The 16,918-nt window shown below is 41.5% G+C and overlaps 1 protein-coding gene across 2 annotated transcripts in view; it reads left to right on the forward strand.

The window, feature by feature from the left end:
- Positions 1–16,918, forward strand: part of gab2 (GRB2-associated binding protein 2) — a 38,170-nt gene that overhangs the window by 18,474 nt on the left and 2,778 nt on the right. The window contains exons 3-9 of one of the 2 annotated variants that reach the window (XM_083914365.1): positions 12,133–12,361; positions 14,312–14,907; positions 15,634–15,731; positions 15,897–16,176; positions 16,319–16,409; positions 16,577–16,679; positions 16,786–16,908. In XM_083914365.1, the coding sequence (XP_083770491.1) occupies positions 12,133–12,361; positions 14,312–14,907; positions 15,634–15,731; positions 15,897–16,176; positions 16,319–16,409; positions 16,577–16,679; positions 16,786–16,908 (1,520 nt within the window). The remainder of the gene's footprint in view (positions 1–12,132; positions 12,362–14,311; positions 14,908–15,633; positions 15,732–15,896; positions 16,177–16,318; positions 16,410–16,576; positions 16,680–16,785; positions 16,909–16,918) is intronic. The other variant, XM_083914366.1, reaches the window with a different exon arrangement.

Raw genomic sequence — 16,918 nt, forward strand, 5'->3', positions numbered from 1 at the left:
CTAGTGCATTGACGAAGTGATGACTCAAAATAAAAAAAAATAGTGATCGAAATGATCGAATGTCTTAACTATTCTCCTTTTAAGCAGCAGTGAGTGAGGTCTTTACGGGTGAACTGAGCTCACTATTGTCAGATACTTCTTCTTTGGTTATGTGATCACAGACCTGCTATAATAGTGAGCATGAATATGTTATTTTAGCTCATGATATGCAAGCTATGAGTAGTTGTAGCATCAATGCATCTCTCTGCCATACATGAGAAATTGACCATATACAGTATATTTAGTAGGTGAAACACACACACACACACACCTCATATTCTTGTTCCTACCCATCCAGATTGCACTCATGATGTTGTTTTCCCGCCATCTGGCAGCTGGTGGACGTTAATCTTTGCGCACATGGTTGATCATCTGTAACAGGCAATATGTCCAGGTGTGGAATGAAAAACAGCTGTGTAAAAATGCTCACATAAGGAGGGGATCCCCCTGGTCCAAACGCAGTAATTTGTGAGGTCCTGTTATGAACTGTATCAACTAAACTGCAGCCAGTGGGGTGTGGCTGGGAGAATGGATTGGAGGAGTAAAAGGGTTTATGTCATGACAGTAGCTTCAGTGATTGCAGTCCCTTTAGTTTAAACATCGTGTATAAAACTGTGTGTTTCTGCTGAGAGTTGGACCATTCCGCGTCACTCCTAGCAGTGGCAGTAATGGAGTGAACAATAATTCACATCAGGTCTTTTTGCTATGGAACTTTTCAGTGAAATGCGTAGCTGTTGCCTCTCTATGTTCTTCTGTTCTTCCAAATGCATTTTCCATACTTTATTTAAATAGGCGACAAAAATTAGAAGTTGTTAGTACCCCTCTTTTTACTAGCTTATTCTCTGAAAACACACTTGCAGCTTCTTCAAAGCAAAATCATGAATTTCAGCATCATTTGTGCCAAAGTCTTCAAGTGTTTCAATGATTATGCAAAGCTTATAACAAAGCATAACAAGTCTATCCTGTTCTTATACCTATCTTTATGTGCTTGGTAGTAGTAGTAGTAGTAGTAGTAGTAGTGGTAGTAGTAGTAGTAGTAGTTTCAACTTTTCCATAATTGAACCATCTTGGAAAAAATAGTATTGTTTTTCTTTCATGTATCTGATCCTCAAATTCATAGCTGCTCGATTTACAACTGGTTCTCTATAATGTCATTGCTGTTGTCATAATTATGTGGAAAAGCAAAGAAGTTTATGAGGAGAACGAGCCATGGTGGTTAATGAGACCATTCAGAGCTGACCCACTGCTGCTCTGAAATGTTGACGAGACCCATCAGCTGATTGTGTTTGTTCACTGACGCTTAGAAAGATGTGCTCCTTCTTCCTGGTGTCTATTTTACTTTCTTAAAACAGACACACATACACACACACACACACAAATGCAACAAGTCAACACAACATGCACCTTCCTTGTAAAACCAATTTGACAAGAGGCTTTTCAGGTCAGTGTCTTTTCCAAGGAATAATGTTGTTGACTTCTATGCAGATCCACCCTTCTCTTCCCCAGAATAACTCCCTTCCCTACTCCCTTGTGTGGTATCAGATTCTTGTTACCGTGGCAGCGCTCCGCTGAACTGTTTTCAGAGTGTAGCGTTAGCTAGTGTTTAATGGGTATATTTTGGAAAACTTAATAAGACAGCTTTGGCTGAAACTACCTGTTATGTAACTAAAAAGGCTGCACCTGGAGTGGGGGGGGGGGTGCGAAAACACGAGAGGCTTCCATCAAAACCACAATGGCGACCCCTAAAGAGGTTAGTTTAGAGGCTGCAATGGCATCAGTTTTACCAGTTTTTATATTTAGAGAAGAGAACGACAGTGAAGGCTTTTCTCAATGGAAAAGATGTTTTCTCACTTCTCCTGATTGACTTTGGCGAGTGTTTGATTGACAGATGGTTCATCTAGTCACCTGGTATGTTTTGAAAATGCCTGCCCTTTCACAGTTTGCAATTAAGCCATCTCAGATGCTTTTGTGAGTCAGGTAAATGTTCTGGAGCCTTGCATGAGACTATTTCCTTAATCCCGCCCTGCCGATGCATCATTAACTGTTCAGGCGGGGAGTGGTACTGCAACAGGGGTGACAGCGAGTCTCTTTTCCTTTTCACGCTTTAATGAGAAACGCAGTGGTGTCTGAGAAGAGAAGTGAATATCTGGATAGAATTCAAATAAAACCATGTTCTTTGGTTAATTACAAGTGTGCTGAATTACAGGAGATAATTGGACAGATTCAAGATTGTGAATCACATTTTATTGGTACATTTGGTCAGTGATTAGAGAGACAGTGTTCTGCTGCCACCTCTAAAACCAAACAAAGAAGCAGTTTGTGAACTCCTATAATCTTCTTTTCAACTTAATTTGGTAACTCCATCCCCCTGGCAAGTGCTGGCTAAATCCCAGGACCTGTAGTTTGTTTTTAACAGCCTGCTCCCACTGTTCTCTTTATACATCCATGGCTACCACCCGCAGCTATGTTCAATCCACCAGCTCCCGCAAGTTTTGTGTTGTCCCAGAGGATCCCAATACAGTCCTGTCTCGCAATATTAACAAATTATTTGTGTATCTGCCCCGTTATATGGATCCAGTCCAGACAGACAAACAGAGCTAAAGACATAACCTCCTTGAGGGAGGTAATAACGCAATCATTTTGATTGTTACAAACGGTGGTCATAGTCCTTGTCATGTCTGTTTTATGTACAGCTTATAGCCCAAAATCACAAATTCTCTTTTTTTTCGAGATACTGTAATAGATACTACAACTACTTGGGTACCAACAGAAGAGACTTACCAGTAATTACATTTAAGAAAAGACATAGGGATTGTACCAATCTCAGAACCCATCGGCTATTGGTGTGTTAACAATTTAGCGTCTGGGTAGGGTGGGGCAGTCATTGTTAATGGTCCGATTAGCGACTTGAGAGGCGAGGATGGAGTTGGAGTTGAAAGATGGCATCTCTATAAACATATATCTACAAATGGATGCAGATAAATAATAACAAAAAGCTAATGAAAAGCTGAATCATTGTCAGACAATAGCTGATGGGTCCATACATTGCATTTCGGCCGGCATTTGGCCTTTTTTACTCTCCACACGGACTGTTTACCCGCATGCAACCAAATCATGCTCAAACATGACTGGTACTACTGGGACTACAATTGAAAAACAGACCGCTTCCCAAATAGTGTCCTGTTGTTTGGAGAGATAAGGATTTTACAGTACGGTTATAAAAAGGCCAGCATTTAAGGCATTTTTATAATGCTGAATAACTTGAAGGAATATTTAATTACCAAAATTGTTTTCTAAGGATCAATAGAACAGTTTTCTAAGGATCAACTAATCAACTTTTAACTAACTCTTTCAGCACTACTTGTGAGTGTGCTGTCCAAAATGAATTTAACAAAGCAGTGTGCATTTGTAAGGGAAAAAAAGAGAGCTTCCTGGTTACTGCTGTCACATGGCAACAAATTCAATAATACAGTCACCGCACTTGGAAAATGCTTTTGCCCACTCCCACTGACAGAAACTAAAAGGTGTATTGATGCTGACGTTGATGTAGTTGAGCATGTGTGTGAGTGCTAAAAAGAGTAAAAGAGTAGGTGAGAGGAGGGCACTCCTCGCCTGCATCAGTATTCCTCCTGCAACATCTACTATCTTGATCTTTGAGCCTGTGAACACATAGTGGTCATGGAGCAGAGCCACGGCTTCACACCAGCAACACATTAACTGTTGTTTAATTTGCATAGCTTTTATCAATTGATGCCAAATCTTGTACTTGTGGGTTTTGATTACAGTTTGATGAAGAGACTCATATAGGTGGATAGTAATTGAAGCTAACAAGTGATAACTGTTCATAAACATACTTTTTGGCTTTTCCTCCTGGCAGACAGCTGCAGATCTGGGCCGGTGTGTCACCTAACAGACTGGGAATTCCCTCTCTGAAAGAAAACAAACCATGTAGGAAAAAAAACCTGAGAAGTTAGTTCCTCTTGTGGAAAGTACACAAGCTGACAGAGACAAACAGAAGAAGCACAAATGGCAAGTTATGCAGATAGCATGTTTGTTTTCACAAAGGACCAGACCATACCGTCCTAGGTGTCTGAGATTCATATTGATTGCATTCTGCAGGCCTGATGTTACATACTGTACACAATGTCATATTTGTTGTTCTTATAAAGCTGCAGTGCAAAATAGGAAGTCTAAATCATTGTGAAAGAGATTAACACGCTTAGCTAGGCAATAGTAAGTATTAAGGAGTGTTAAGTGTTTGTCAGACGATTGAGTCTGTGGCTGCAGAGGTTATATCAGCACCTTGATCTGAACTTACATTTTTTTTCAGTCAGTTGACTTGCCAGTAGTAAGCTGCCTAATGGGACTGTGAGGAAGGTTGGCCAAGGGCAGCGCATGACAGAAACTCAGTTACACAACTATTCTTTTCCACACTCACGCAGACGCACAGTGACTATTTTACATTCTCGGTCTTTAGATGCTACTTTGCTTTACATTGGACATTAGTTCAAGTTAAATCATTTAAAGGGTAAAGATAGTTTGGGTTTGATGTGCTGATATTTTAAGATATTTGCCTCAGAAACATAGATGAACTTAATTTTGTTCATGCTCCTGCAACATTTAGAAAATACTGCGGAAAAAGTGCCTCTGCTAAGATAATCCACAGAACACACTGTCTACAATTTGCATATGGATAATGTCTTCAGTAGAAAGTAGTCCTTGTGAAAATTGTTCAAATCAAGGTCTGTGGATTATCCAAAGTGACTGGGAATAAAAATGAATGTCCAGTTTTTTTAAACATTATTTTTCCAATGCTTTGAACATCACAAATTACATTCGTTAGTATTGATCTACATACTAGGACTATCACTTTTTCCCACAATCAAGTTTGAACAAATCCCCCAAAAAGAAGCATTTGTTCAAAGTAACTAGATTGTTTCTGTAACCAGAATCCTCTATTAGTGCATGTGTGCACAGGGAGCCAGATGCCTAAAACATGTATTTATTAATATCAATTTTGAATTTGAGCACAGTACAGTAAACTTATATTACCTAATGCACTTACAATAGTGTCTTAAGTTCTAAGTGTCCTAAAATTTTGGTGAACTGTTTAGGAAAGAAGTAATACCAAAAGTAGCATTTCTATACAGATATTTTGTGCCTTGTTTCAAGGAACAAAAACAAGCTGGTGTTGTACAACATATTTAATCCATACTTACAGGCACATACAGTGTATTCAAACCTCTACATTCCCTCTCCTTTGGCTTCTCAGTCTCCAGACATGCACGTCCGCCTTTTCCCCTCCCAAAGTGCCCTTCGTGTGCATTGATTTTTTGTTGAAATAATGAGACTCCATAGCACTGGAAGGTCAGGTTTCTGTTGCCACAGAGCAGTCTGAGGTCGGTTTGCTATTGCTGCCACTGCCGTGCATCCCACAACACCACTGGCAGCATCTGAAGCATCGCTGGAGACCAGAGACTTGAGAATAAATTGTGCACCATCAAAATCATCAAAGAAGTCTTTAAAAATAAAGAATTCCTGCAGAATGTAGATGTCCCAGGATGTGTAAAGTGTAAACCGTGTCAAAGATTTGGGATACATTTTGATTATAAAAACAATATAAAAATTGTTTTAACAGAATAAAGTGATGCAAGTATATTTGTGCTCACGCTGTCAACCAAAACAAGAGTTTTCAAGAGAAACTGGACTGTGACCAGACATTATAGCACATCTTATACATTCACATCAGTACAAAGTTGCATTCAATAATTCTTACAATCTGTTGATGGGTGTTAACGCTGTTGTTATCAGATTCTGATGGCTGGGTGTGTGGCGTGTGTCTGCACCCAGGGAGACTCAGCCCCGAGCACAATCTAATGAATGGAACATCATTTCGTCTATCATGGGCTTTGTTCTGCTCTCACCCAGCTGTTTGAACTCCAAGACAAGGATAATCTCAGCTAAGAGATGAGGTTTTTACTTCTCAGCAGTCCTCTTCTTTAGATTTTTTGTTCTTTGCATGACAGCTCCCACTCTGTTTTGTTTTCGTCCTCTTCATTTTGTCTGTTCCCCTCCTGGCTGTCCCTAGGAAAAAGAAAAAAAAAATCAGTATTTTTTTCAGTTTAACTGTTGCCTTTTAAGATGGTGTGAAATGGAAAAACAAGAATAACTACTTAATCAGCATTTTTCAACTGCAGCCTCAGCAGTTTTTGCCAAACGTGCATTGAAAAGAGATTAGCTTTATTGAAAGGGGGTTTGCATTAAGCCCCCTGTGTGAAGCCAGATTGATGGTTTGTTGACTGCACATCAGTATGACTTAAAAATGTGTCCGCTTCATTGGGACCTTGCAATCTAATCGAGGTTGCCAGTTTCCAAAATAATGAAAATGTTACTGTTGAGGAAATATTGTACTCAGAACTTCCCCTTTTGCTCATTCTTACATAAGAAAGGCTGAGATTTGTAGTCTGTGAAATCCAGACTTTCCAACAATGATTAAAGAGGAACTTACTTGAAAGATGGTAAAGTTGTGGTGATTGTTTGTTTTCCTCTTCACCAGTGGCTGTGTCTGAGTAATGTCAGTTAAACTGTGACTGATGTTGGCAACACGTAAACTTCCTTTAACAAGGCAGGGATTTCACTAAAGAGGCAAACCAAAGCGGTTTCATCGTTTTCTGAAATCGAGCTGATTCTTTGAATTTCTTCAAATATCTGCAGGTCAGTCATGGCTTAGAGATGATTTTATGCCACATACATAACTGCTCAATCCATTTTCATCTTAGAATATCTGACGTCCACTATCTTTTAGGGAAATAATCCTTGTGGATTTATGTGTTCAGATCCTGGTTGTGTATGCATCATTTTTCATCTTTAAGTTGGCATCAGCTCAGCTGTTCAAATGACAGGTTTAGTACTGGCTGACGAAGCCAATCCCTGTAATTGGTGACTGCTACCCAGCCTACAGTCACATATTTTGGAATGGGATATTTTTTTCTGGCTGACTGTTTAGATGCAGTTCATCTGATGTAGTAGATGTTTATACCTCGCTTCATCTTGTAATCAGCAATTTGGAGTATAATCTGCTTTTGTTATGCAGATAGGCCTCCCTCTTCTATCATCCTACATACACAAAACTTTCACCATAATCGGTAGGCTGGTAGTGTTGGTGCAGATAAAGGTGTGATTACAGAGCTGCCTCTTGTGGAATGAAGTGTTAGCAGATATTCCATATAACTGTTTGGATGCCAAGAAGTTTATGTGGCCAGTAGGGGTTTACATCACAAATTTTTTGTCATGATATTATATTATATGGATTCTTTGAACTACGGCACAGTATTGATAGCACAAAGTCTGCCACAATACTAGTTCGACTGAATTTAATTCAGTGGCCTGTGATCAATATGAGACAATATCATCTCTAAAAAAGCAACCAAAAAATGATTTGACAATTTTATAAACCATTATTTTCAATGAAAAAAGAAAATAAATGTACATCTTAAAAATGATGATATGTAGCATTATTGTATCGATGATATTGGATGGTTGACCATTTAATCAACATATCAATCCAGATAAATGTATCATTACAATCCTATTGGGAAGCTGAATACAGATTTACAGCATGGTGGAGGACACTCTGCTTTTTGTCAATGAAGAGTTTACCACTGCTTCTTTTATAATCTTGGGGTCAGCCTTAAAATAAAAAAAGACTACACAAAATGACCACAAGGGGGATATTTATATTTCTTCCCAAAAAAGACATTATTTTTTACTAAACTGTGGCCTTTCACAGGTGACCAAGCTGCATATAAACACAATCAGAGGGAATTTGCTCGGCGCAGAATCTAATGTAGTCACCCTAAAAATACACTTACATTTATTGGAGGGATTGTATTAAGCATCCTGGGTAAATTACTATAGTACAATGTATAATGTATTTGGGAGCATTCATAAGTAGCACATTCTCCATTCATCATTACTTCTGAGTTTCCACACCAAGCATGTTCCCACTCTGTAATGCACTGTATTGTCAGAGCAAATTAGCCTATCCGTTTTTGGCGTAGTAGCCTGCATTCAGCGCCACAGCACTTTCCAGGTAAGTCTTGCATTTTTTCCAATGAGATAATGAAATCCAACACTCGTCCAACACCACAAATTGCCTCATCCATTCATCTATGCCCATCCTACCGTTGCACAGCTGCAGTATTTATCCACCCTCACAGAAATGAGGTCAGAGCGTTGAAAATGAGCTGCTGTTTTACACTTTAACCAAACTCTGCAAATTCGTTAGCCCCAACCAGTCTGAGCCTTTTAGGTGATTGATCAGTCCAGTGTTTTGAGGCAAATTGATGTCGCAGTGTAGTCGAGGGGGCGGTGCTCACATGAGTCTGTGGAGCGGGCAGGCACAGGGGAGTAATGTGATCAGGGAGTGCTCCTGTGTGTCTGCTCTGCTTAATGCTCTTTGGAGCTTTTTTCAAGGGAGAGAATGAAACAGCCATATCACTTTGTTCACTTCAGAATAACTAGCAGAGCAAGGAGGCCGATTTCCCTCCTCCTGTTGAGCATCACACTCCCTCAGTGCTAACAACCATCCAGCTAACCCATCTCTGCTGCAGCTAGCATTCTCCTTTATCCAGTTATGTCTCGTGGAAAGCTCCCAACCCCCCCGCTAACCACCCATGCAAATGGACCCCACTATGTGGCCTCCTGGGAAACAGTGTTGCTTCAAAGAGCCATGCAGAACAACAAATAATGTCTCTTTATACTTGAAATCAGCAGTGAAAATAAAACAGTTGAACACTTAGTTATTTAGTCGGTGTTCTTTTCCAGGCTTAAACTGAGTGAGCAGGTAGAAACCTTTTTCAAGGGCGCTTTGACAGGACCCGTGGGGGGATCAAACCCATTGCCTGACCTTTGTGTCACAAGATGATGTACCCCCCACTACCAGGCCACCCTGCAGAGCCATATCTAAGGTTAATTTGCAACACTCTTTGTAGCTGTCTCAGCCCTGAGGCTATATTTATAAGTGCAATCTCATATGAAACCATTAAGGAAATTACATTTTTCTTGTACTTGAATTAAAGGCAGGTGCACCACGTGTACTTAAGATGATTATCTTGTATGGATTATTTATGGGACGATTGCAATCCTGATGAAAAGCTGCTGTATTGAGAACATTCAAATGCTTCCTCCTTTTTCTATCAGACACCCTTTAAATTCATTAGGTCAGTGGTCTTGTCTATTTTTATATCTCATTTCAGATTATATTATCATATGTCCTCGTCTAAATCTGACTGAGAGGAAATGAGCACCCAACAAAGATACTCTTGTCCTTAGTGATCCAGCGGGGATCTAATTTTGGCCCCTGAGTCCAGCAGCCAGCTTCTATTAGATTATGGCCACAGAATAGATGAGACAGTAGTAGGTGATGTATTATGGAGCATAATTGGAAAATTGCTCATGAACTTAGGAGCTCTTTGACCCAGAATAACCATATGTCGTTCACCAACCAAAAGGGTCTTTTAATGCATTGCTGTTGATAGTCTGGTGTTTGTTTCAAGCTGAGGAATGTCATGGGAAGAACTCTTTGTCTCTTAAATGCCTTGTTTGATGTTGAGGTTTGTGCTTAGTCTTTGAGAAAACAGACTCTGGTAATGACATCAGGCTCGTAACTCCAAAAACTATAATTCGCCCTTATTCTGCCAGTCCCTCCCAGTTGTATTCCTTTTCCTCCTAAGTAAGATGTAGTATAATACATTACATCTCACTTTGGTTAATACACATTATTACCACCTTATATTGAGCGTCACACAACATTAGCAAGTTGAGGGAATATAACTAGAAGCAGCACCTAGGGGAAAGTTTCTGTGTTTATGTTTTCTGCTCTTTTCTCTATTTCTGCGTTATGGACTGAGTTGATGGAACTGCTTCCCAGTGGTAACATACATCATCAGACCCATTAGTGTCAGTGATGAGCCATGTAGGCTATTCCATCAGCAGGCTGGACCGGTCGTCTTTCTTCTCCCTCTGATTCTGACGTTCACGCGCAGCAGTTAATCAAAAATCATTTTGGACACACACAGAAAACATGCTCTTTGCACACACTCCACGAAAGATTACATTTTACTTTTGTGTTGTACACAAGTGTTGTTCTGTCCTCAGTATTTCAGTCATTAAGCCTGTGTGTGTTTTCCATGTATGCACTCTGGCAGGGGGGAGGAGCTGTCTTTCTACAACAAATCAATATATCTACCCATGTTAGTGGGCCCTAGTACTCACCGCACTGGATGGAAGCTTTTACAAAGCTTTTTGTGGAGAAAGGGGATGATGCCTAACCAGTCTAGGGAGAATGGAATCGCTCAGAACAATGGTGTAATTGAGGATCATTGGGGGGAGTCCCTGTGTGTGTGGCTGTGGGCTTGGGCATCTCACTGATGTCCACTGGCCTAGAGACCCCACAGCAGAGGCCTTTTTCCCCTCAGGCATGGATGTGACCTCATTCAGCTAACTGGGCTTCAGAATACCCCCTCCCTCCAACCATCCCACACACACATGCTCACATACTGTGTGTGTGTGTGTGTGTGTGTGTGTGTGTGTGTGTGTGTGTGTGTGTGTGTGTGTGTGTGTGTGTGTGTGTGTGTGTGTGTGTGTGTGTGTGTGTGTGTGTGTGTGTGTGTGTGTGTGTGTGTGTGTGTGTGTGTGTGTGTGTGTGTGTGTGTGTGTGTGTGTGTGTGTGTGTGTGTGTGTGTGTGTGTGTGTGTGTGTGTGTGTGTGTGTGTGTGTGTGTGTGTGTGTGTGTGTGTGTGTGTGTGTGTGTGTGTGTGTGTGTGTGTGTGTGTGTGTGTGTGTTTTCTGTTTTTCACAGTGGCTGTGGTCACTCTGTATGAACAGCTCACATTATGACTCACAGAACACTGCCCTCTTCCTAAAGGGCAGTTTGGCCAGAAGGTGCTTTTTAAAGGTCTGATAAAGAAGGAGAATGGTGTTTTTTTTCTTTATTTAAATGGTCAGCAATTGACTCATACTTAACATATTGCAATTTACTATTTTAAATGTATTATTTATTTTCTCAGTGTTCAATTCTAGAATTGATTTGTTTATATAATGTGATGCATAATACATGTCTTTGATAAAGTTATTTGTTTGAGAAAGCAGCCATCTGATTACCTTTGCAGAATTATGCCAGTGCAAAATTGGTACACAGTCCAAAAAAAAGGTCTATTTTTATTCCAGCTCAAAAATGAACTATATTGCCCGCCACATTGGTAAACAGTGAATTGTTTCCCTCTAAAATTGGTATCAGTCTAAAAGACCCATATTGATGGGGCCCTAAAATAATCAATAATTAATTTATTTTCTTCCCAGTTTGAAATAGTTTAATCTCATTGTTCTTGTATAAACATGCTCGAAAACCTTGCATATACTGAACAAAAAGAGAAAGGGAGAGTACCAACAAAAGATGATTGGTGGAGATTTTTTTCCTATCTCCTATCAGCTAGTGTTGCACACAGCACCATGGGTCGATGGATCAGTGGGCCGCCCACTCTCTACTCCTACATCTCAGTGTGTGCCTCCTCACTTTGGCCTCCTGCCTAGTCTATTTGCAGCATTCCCTTCTCAGATTTGTCTTTTCTTTGTAGCCTTTCAATGCAGATATCAGGGATGTCACACACAAACAATAAGACTTTATGACCATGATGCTAACACAGTCCTGCTGTTCAAAACAATACTACTCAATAAAATCGAGCAAAGCACACTGACTGATCAAAAAGGATAACTTGGATCTTGTGCTGTTGAATCACTCGTGTCCTGCAGCCCAAAAAACAGAAGGATACTCTTTGCTCTGCTCCCTTGAGACAGATCCCTCTTCTCTATTGATCAGAGTGCAGACTGAAAGCTACTGAATACAAGACTCTATGCAAGGCAAGGTCATGTAAAGGCTTAGAACCCTTAACTTAAAATGTAAAGGCTGATACTTTCCGTACAGCATGTCCAATCTGCAAAAAAATGCACAAGAAGAGACAACCATAAGATGTGTTCATGAAAAAACATGTTATGTATTAAACAATCAATAACCTCAATTTCTCCTGTCTGCAGATGGCAGGTTACACCATATGCCCCGATCTGTTGGAGCAGATGTCACCGGCTCAATGGCTCCGCTGACGGGAGAACGCAAGTCCTCTGCCCCCATTCACTCCAGCCAACCTGTCCTCTTCACCTTTGATGTGCCTGTGCGCCACACACACCATAGCTCCCTGTCCAACAGTGCACCCCAGGACTACCTCCTCCTCCATCAGTGCATGAGCAGGAAGACAGAGAGTGCACGGTAAAGGTCACGACCCTCAGGCGTCCTGTGTCAGTTTCCTGTTATCCGTTAATGCAGGTCAACATACAGGTTTACGATGCTTCCTCAGTTTAGAAACCCCTAAGGGTTAGAACTACTGTTACGGGGGGGAAATTATCCAACTGCTTTGTGTGGGATTGTGTGCACATGTCAAAAAGCATTGTGGAAATGTTATAATGTATTACAAGTACTCTGAATAACGATTGCAAATTAATCTAAATCCAGAAGCCTGAGAAAGCCTGTCAAAGGTTTTTGTTATAATTAGATTTTATTTTAATTATTAAATGCTACAGGTTTAGGTGGGGACAGGCGATTTAGATTACATTTTCTAAAAGAGAACACAATTTTATTTTGCAGTTATTGGAAGATAAAATAATACCTGTTTTTGGTTTATCCACTATATTAAATATCAGAAAAATAATAGTATTTCATTGCAATTATGAAGAAAAAAATGTTAATCTAGTAGTGCTATAAAGCAGAAAAGTATTCAAACCATCAGTCGATCAATCATTTAAACACTGAAAGAAAAAAATTGTGCACAAGTCAGGATGTGTGAATACTTGTTAAGTGACTGTATGTGTATAGACTATCTGCTATATGCTGAGCAGGAGAACAAAAGGACCAAGTGTTTATGTTAAATGCACTCCTGAGTTTTCCATTAACATTCACATCACCTCCGGCTGCCATCATGCCCGCTTCCAAGAATCAAAAGGCAGCTTTAATAATGATGCCATTCAGCAGATAGCCGGCACAGTAGATGATCAATGAGGTTGAGGCTGCAATTCATCACTCCTATAGGTTTAGACTTGCACAGGGTAGAACTGCCCTCTCAGCCACACCATTTGCACATAAATCTGCTGCGTTGGACCTCTGCAAAACCCGGGAAATCAAACCTCACAATCCATCTCATCAGCTTTATGCAGATATTACTGTCGCTACCTCACTAGATACTGTTTCGTGGGTCTGCTAATTAAGACAGGCATCTGGTGGCAGGGGGAATAATTCACGCCAGAATGAAACTCCACTGCTCTGATGACCAATGGTATGAATTAATCTATGTAAAAAGCCCCTGTGCAGCCACGATGATGGAAGGCAGAGTGATGAAGAACATTATTGATTGATGATTGTAATCCTGAGAAGACAGAAAAAGAATTAATGAAGCACAGCGTGCCATCTGACATGAAAAAGAAATGGAGTCAGAGAGAGCAAAATGTTATGTCAATATTAATTGTATTACATTGATGCATTATTCATTTAAAATTGTTACATCTATAATCAAGATTGAACGTAACTATCTGAAACCTGCAGTGTAGCTAACACATATGCATAACATCTCAAGGGAGATTAGTACAGACATAAAAAAAAAGTCTCATTGGGGATGTTTTATCTTTGCGTTGGCCAACTAAGTCGGACCATTGCTCAACTAACTAGCTAGAAATCTCTAAGCTGTATGGTGGCTGAAGTTGGCACTCAAGGTCAAGCCCTACAAAGGAGCCAGAATAAATGAAGCATGTCCCAAGGGTGTCTAACCGAGGCTGAGGAACTGTGGGAAAGTCAGACCATTCTCCCTCTTGACATGCAGAAAACATGTCAACAAATCGTTATTTCAAGGAAATATTAAGAACACTAAAACTGAATGTGTATGTTATAGCTAAATAAAGGTGCTCAGGCACTGATGACAAGGTGTGTTGTTTTTTTAAACTGTGCTGAGACCTGAAGTGCTACAGTGCCATCTAGTGGCTATGTGGTCAATTACATTGGAAATGCATTAAAAAGAGATTGTTGTCAACCATTTGCCATTGTTTAAGATAGGCTGGCATTGGAGTATGAGACAGATTTCTGTTTTTGAGGGAGCATTTAGGCACTGTGGAAAGTGGAGACAGTAAAGACTTAATTTGTGCATTTGTGTAAAATGTGTATGTCTTGTTGCAGGAGTGCCAGTTTCTCCCAGGCCACACGAAGCAATCTGTTTGCGGGGAGCGACTCTGCAGTGCAGAAACTCTCTCATGGCTTTTCCCACTGTCTCAATGGCATGGGTGCTCAGTTGCACGGCTTCTACAGCCTTCCCAAGCCAGGAAAACACCAGTTACCAGGGCATGATGACTCCCCCCAGGAGGCCTGTTACGTGCTTCCAAGAGGATACAGCTCTGAGGCACCTGCTCACGGCGGTCTAGGTGACACTGAGCTGGAGAATGAGGAGGTGTACACCTTCAAGACACCCTGCAATGCCCTTGCCACAATGCACAGTAACGAACGTCCAACTGACAATTACGACCTTCCTACGACACCTGGCTCCTTTTACCAGATCCCCCGGACATTTGATAAGAATCACAATGCCTTGACACCTTCCAGCTCAGAGTCATCCTGTGCTCCTCCTCCCAGGCCCCCTAAACCTAGTCAGGGGTCAGAGGGGCAGTGGGGGAGTCCCCAGTCAGTAGGGAGCCAGAACGGAGATGTGACGCCTGCAGTGTCGGTTATCCCACGCAGGAACACCCTCCCTGCTGTCGAGAACATCAGGCTGCACAGAGGTACACTGAATGCAATTCGAACTTTAACTGCTTTCTGAATACATTCCTCAAACACAATCTCAGTTGACTCATATAGATCTTTGGAAATCGCACATTTAACCTGTTTCCTGTTTTCTAATGCAAGTCTAACTCAATGAGTATGTTCTCGTGGTCTTGCAGTGACTTTGCGCTTCCTCTTCCTCCCCCTCTTTCTCTCACTCTTTCCATCTTCCTCTATCTCTCATTTTACTGATTTAACGCTAGCAGCTGAGCAGCTGAGCAGAGACAAACAGGCCAGTCTAGCAGTCACTGTTGTGATGAGACGGTAATGAAATTCAAGCCATACAGCCTGCTCCAGAATGACTCGTTCCAGGCTGATAAGCAATTAAAAAAAAAAAAAATTGCAGACACAATGCACGGCCTCTTATTATGATGTGTTCTCTGCTTCGCCAATCCCTTGCTCGGGCCTTGTATTGCCAGAGACAAGAATTGACCTGTGACCCTGGTTAGTGAGGATACAGGCTGTTCACACACCTGCACTGCAAGGAGTAATTATAACCCAGTGAAGCATTTAATGAAATGTCACTTGTGTTCTTTTTGTTTCATGAGAAACGCAAGTTTCCTCCTTGATATGTCAGATATTTTTGTCTAAATCAGTCTGCATTTGCATTGTACTCTTTTACTTGAGGGGCACTTTTTTTCCTTTGAGACTTTATGGCAGTGGTAAATATTGATTTATCTCCACAGGCTCCTCCTTTGAAACTAACAGCCATCACCGTCCCATCCATTTCAACAACTCAGGCCAGTCTGTGGAGTCTGTCAATGATGGGTTCAGCTCCTACCTGGTGAGTCACTATCTCCCTTTAACTGCACTCCCTCCTCAAATCATAAACTGCAGAGATAGAAAATGCATTTCTACTATATTTACTTCAGAGTGTTGCAGTTTTCCTGCAACACTGAGCTTAGAGAGTTTAAAAGAGTCATATGCCCTCTGTCTCTTTTGACACCAGAGAACCAAAGCGCCTCTGACTCGCTCAGACAGCGGCAACTCGGATGACAACTATGTGCCCATGAATCCCGGCTCCTCGCCACTCAGCGCTGCCCAAGCTGACAGTCCTAAGAATATCTACATCCCAATGAGCCCTGGGCCACATCACTTTGATTTCCCAGGATTCTCTGCAACATTACCTGCCCGTAAGGGGAGCAGTGCCTCCCTGTGTCACCGGCCCGGTCGCCTCAGTGATGTCACACCACCACCCATCAACCGTAACCTCAAACCTAACAGGAAATGTGAGTTTTTGACAGCAAGGTTCTCACTGATCTGAAAGTTTGCTTTTTCAGGGGGGTTTTTGGAGCCCTAAAATTGGCATTGTTAATTGTTTTTACGAAGACAAAGATTTTTGTTGACAGCGTCTGCTCTTGTTTTCCACAGCGAAGCCAACACCTCTTGATTTGAAGAACAATGGGATCATTGATGAGCTGCCATTTAAGAGCCCAGTCACCATGTCCTGGACACGGCCCATGTGAGTCTCATATCAGTCATTCAAGCTAGGTTACCCAAGGCCACACACACACACAATCACACACAATCACACACACACACATTTTGATGGTCAGATTGGTGCTGTATTTCGTTTCTGCCTGAGGTCAGAAGGTAGAAGCACTCACAGACCTGTCTGCTTTGCTTCAGGCCTGCCATGAACTCCATGTCCTCCCAGCACTGTCGACCCATCTCTACACAAAGCATCACCAGCACTGACTCTGCAGACAGTGAGGAGAATTATGTGGCTATGGTGAGACCCAATAGCTGGAGGGGAGATTGAGATAGCACATTGTGTTCTTTGTTTTAATGATCCACTGTACCCTGTGTGAGTGAAACCTCCCTCTTGTCCCCATTAGCAGAACCCAGCGTCTACCTCCCCAGCCGTGAGCGGCACCAGCAGTCCGGCACCTAGGAAGTGTGGCAACGTGGACTACTTAGCGCTGGACTTCCAGCCTGGGTCACCCAGCCCACACAGAAAAGTAAACAGAT

This window comes from Echiichthys vipera (assembly GCF_963691815.1).
Source record: "Echiichthys vipera genome assembly, chromosome: 5".
Lineage (NCBI taxonomy): Eukaryota > Metazoa > Chordata > Actinopteri > Perciformes > Trachinidae > Echiichthys > Echiichthys vipera.